We start from the raw sequence: 2,609 nt of genomic DNA, 5'->3' as shown, positions 1-2,609 counted from the left end.
TTCCGAAGTAAATCAGCCGCGACGCAATGGCACAGCAGATGGGCTGAACGGCCTCGTTCTGTTCCGGTATCCGACAGTCTCACGCCGTTTCTATTGAGCGATATTCAGGGTCTGCCTGCCGAGAGGTGTTTATCCGGGGCTCGGGATTCTGCTGTGAGGGAGTGTTGCGCGGCGGGGGGCTGCTGTTCCAGGGAACATGGGCGTTGACTCTGCCCTGCCTCGCTCCTTGCCCCGTCTCTCAGGAAGAGCTGGACACTAGGCCGAAGGTATCCTCCTTGCTCAATCGCATGGCCAACTACACCAACCTCCCGCAGGGAGCGAAGGAGCACGAGGAGGCGGAGAGCATCACCACCAGCAAGAAGAGGAACAGCAAGGTGAGTCCCCCCAGATACCAGCTGCTTTGCCAAGGCCTGACCCGGAACTCTGCACTGTGGCCCGACACTGTCCTGTCACTGAATACGGGCACGTTTGTATTTCACTGTCGCCTGTTGTCTTTGTGTGTGTGAGATGGACAGAGAGAATGTGTGCCTGTGTGTGTGAGAGAGAGAGACTGCCTGTTGGATGTGTGCACATGTGTGTCCGTCTGTGTGTGTGTGTGAGAAAATGCCTGTTGGAGCGCCTGTGCGCACGCATGTCTTTTTTAGTAAGAACTTGTGGGGTTTCAAAACTGCCTCGACGTGCGTGTGCCTGTCCAATGGGTCTGTATGACTGTACTTGTACGTGGGTGTTTGCCTGTGTGTGGGTGCGCCTATACATGTCACACCTGTACCTGTATGTGTGTGTCTGTGCACACGCCTGTGCTTTTAGCTGCATGTATGTGTCTTTGTACATCTGTACCCGTACCTGAACGCGAGTGTCTTTGTGCCTGTACCTGTAGCTGCACATGTGTATCTGTGTGCACCTGTACCTGCATGTGTCTGTCTGCGCATGCCTGTACCTGTATGTGTGTTTGCGCACGCGTGTACCTGTACTTGCACGTGTGAGTCTGTGTGCATGTCAGTACCTGCACGTGTGTGTCTGTGTGTGTACCTGTACCTGCATGTGTGTGTACCTGTACCTGCATGTGTGTCTGCGCGCGTGCCTGTACCTGTACGTGTGTGTTTGCGCACGTGACTGTACCTGTATATTTGTGCACACGCCTGTACGTGTACCTGCACGTGTGTGTCTGCGTGCGCGCCTGTACCGGCATTGGTGTGTCTGCGCGTGTGCCTGTACCTGCACGTGTGTGTCTGCGTGCGTGCCTGTACCTGCACGTGTGTCTGTGCACGTGCCTGTACCTGCAGCTGCAACTCTGTGTCTGTATGCATGCGTGTGTGTGTGAGAGCTGCAGCCCCTGTCAGCACCTGCTGGTTGTATTTTGCAGAACCCACAGATGGGAATGCTGATGGGTGTTTACCTGCCGTGTCTACAGAACATCTTGGGCGTAATCCTCTTCCTGCGGCTGACCTGGGTGGTGGGGACTGCTGGGATTCTGCAGTCTTTCTGTATCATCTTCCTGTGCTGTTCCTGTGTGAGTACCGGCTTGCGGGACAGCAAGGGACTGCTTTCTCGCTTACCGGGGACGGCAGGCTGGGGGACTGGGAAGGCAGGGCTGACCGAGACCTCCCCAGATACAGGAGCGCACGTGCATGTGTGAGAGTGAGAGAGAGAGATCCTCCCCAGACACAGGAGTGTGTGTGTGAGAGAGAGAGAGAGACCTCCCCAGACACGAGAGACCTCCCCAGTTACAGGAGTGTGTGTGTGTGTGAGAGAGAGAGAGAGAGAGACCTCCCCAGATACAGGAGTGTGTGTGTGAGTGTGTGAGAGAGAGAGAGTGGGATATAGAGAGTTCCCCAGATATAGGAGCGTATCTCTCATTTCCCACCCCACCCCCAAGCTCTCACTGTGTGTTTTTCTCTCACTCCTCTCCCCGTGCAGACGATGCTGACTGCGATCTCGATGAGTGCCATTGCCACTAACGGTGTTGTTCCAGGTATGGAGTTCAGACCCAGCCTTGCTCAGGGTCCTTGCACCCTCTCTCTGACCACTCTGACTCACTGGCCCTGTCCCCCTTCACCTAGAACTCCCACCTTCCCACCGCCCCTGCGTCTGGATGTGGCTCTGCACACAGTGCGATGGCTCCTTCCCCTCTTGCCCCCGATCTGTGGTACCCCTGTCTGTGATGGACCTGTGTCATTCCCAACTCCCCTGCAGCCCTCTCATCCTCCCATTAATCTGTCAGCATCCTGGGGGTTACCATTGACCAGAACCTGACCTGGACCCAGCCGCAAATAAACACAGTGGCTACAAGAGCAGCTCAGAGGCTGCGAATCCTGCAGCGAGTAACTCCCCTCCTGACTCTCTCCCCCCAAAGCCCTGTCCCACCATCGGGGACAGAGGCTGGGAATCCTGCAGTGAGTAACTCCCCTCCTGACTCTCCCCCCAAAGCCCTGTCCCACCATCGGGGACAGAGGCTGCGAATCCTGCAGTGAGTAACTCCCCTCCTGACTCTCCCCCTAAAGTCCTGTCCCACCATCGGGGACAGGGGCTGGGAATCCTGTAGTGAGTAACTCCCCTCCTGACTCTCCCCCTAAAGTCCTGTCCCATCATCGGGGACAGAGGCTGGGAAT

At 56.4% G+C, this 2,609-nt stretch overlaps 1 protein-coding gene across 1 annotated transcript; it reads left to right on the top strand.

Moving 5' to 3' along the window:
* Positions 1 to 77: 77 nt before the first annotated feature.
* Positions 78 to 2,596, top strand: LOC122545480 (the record flags this gene model as incomplete). Its single annotated transcript, XM_043684487.1, has 3 exons — positions 78 to 374; positions 1,364 to 1,510; positions 1,918 to 2,596. Coding segments are annotated over 3 exons (780 nt in total), but the record flags the coding sequence as incomplete, so codon positions are not given.
* Positions 2,597 to 2,609: the final 13 nt, after the last annotated feature.

This window comes from Chiloscyllium plagiosum, unplaced genomic scaffold (genome assembly GCF_004010195.1).
Source record: "Chiloscyllium plagiosum isolate BGI_BamShark_2017 unplaced genomic scaffold, ASM401019v2 scaf_71151, whole genome shotgun sequence".
Taxonomy (NCBI): domain Eukaryota; kingdom Metazoa; phylum Chordata; class Chondrichthyes; order Orectolobiformes; family Hemiscylliidae; genus Chiloscyllium; species Chiloscyllium plagiosum.
The sequence above is the reverse complement of the archived record's forward strand: the minus strand, read 5'-3'. Positions and strand labels throughout refer to the sequence as shown.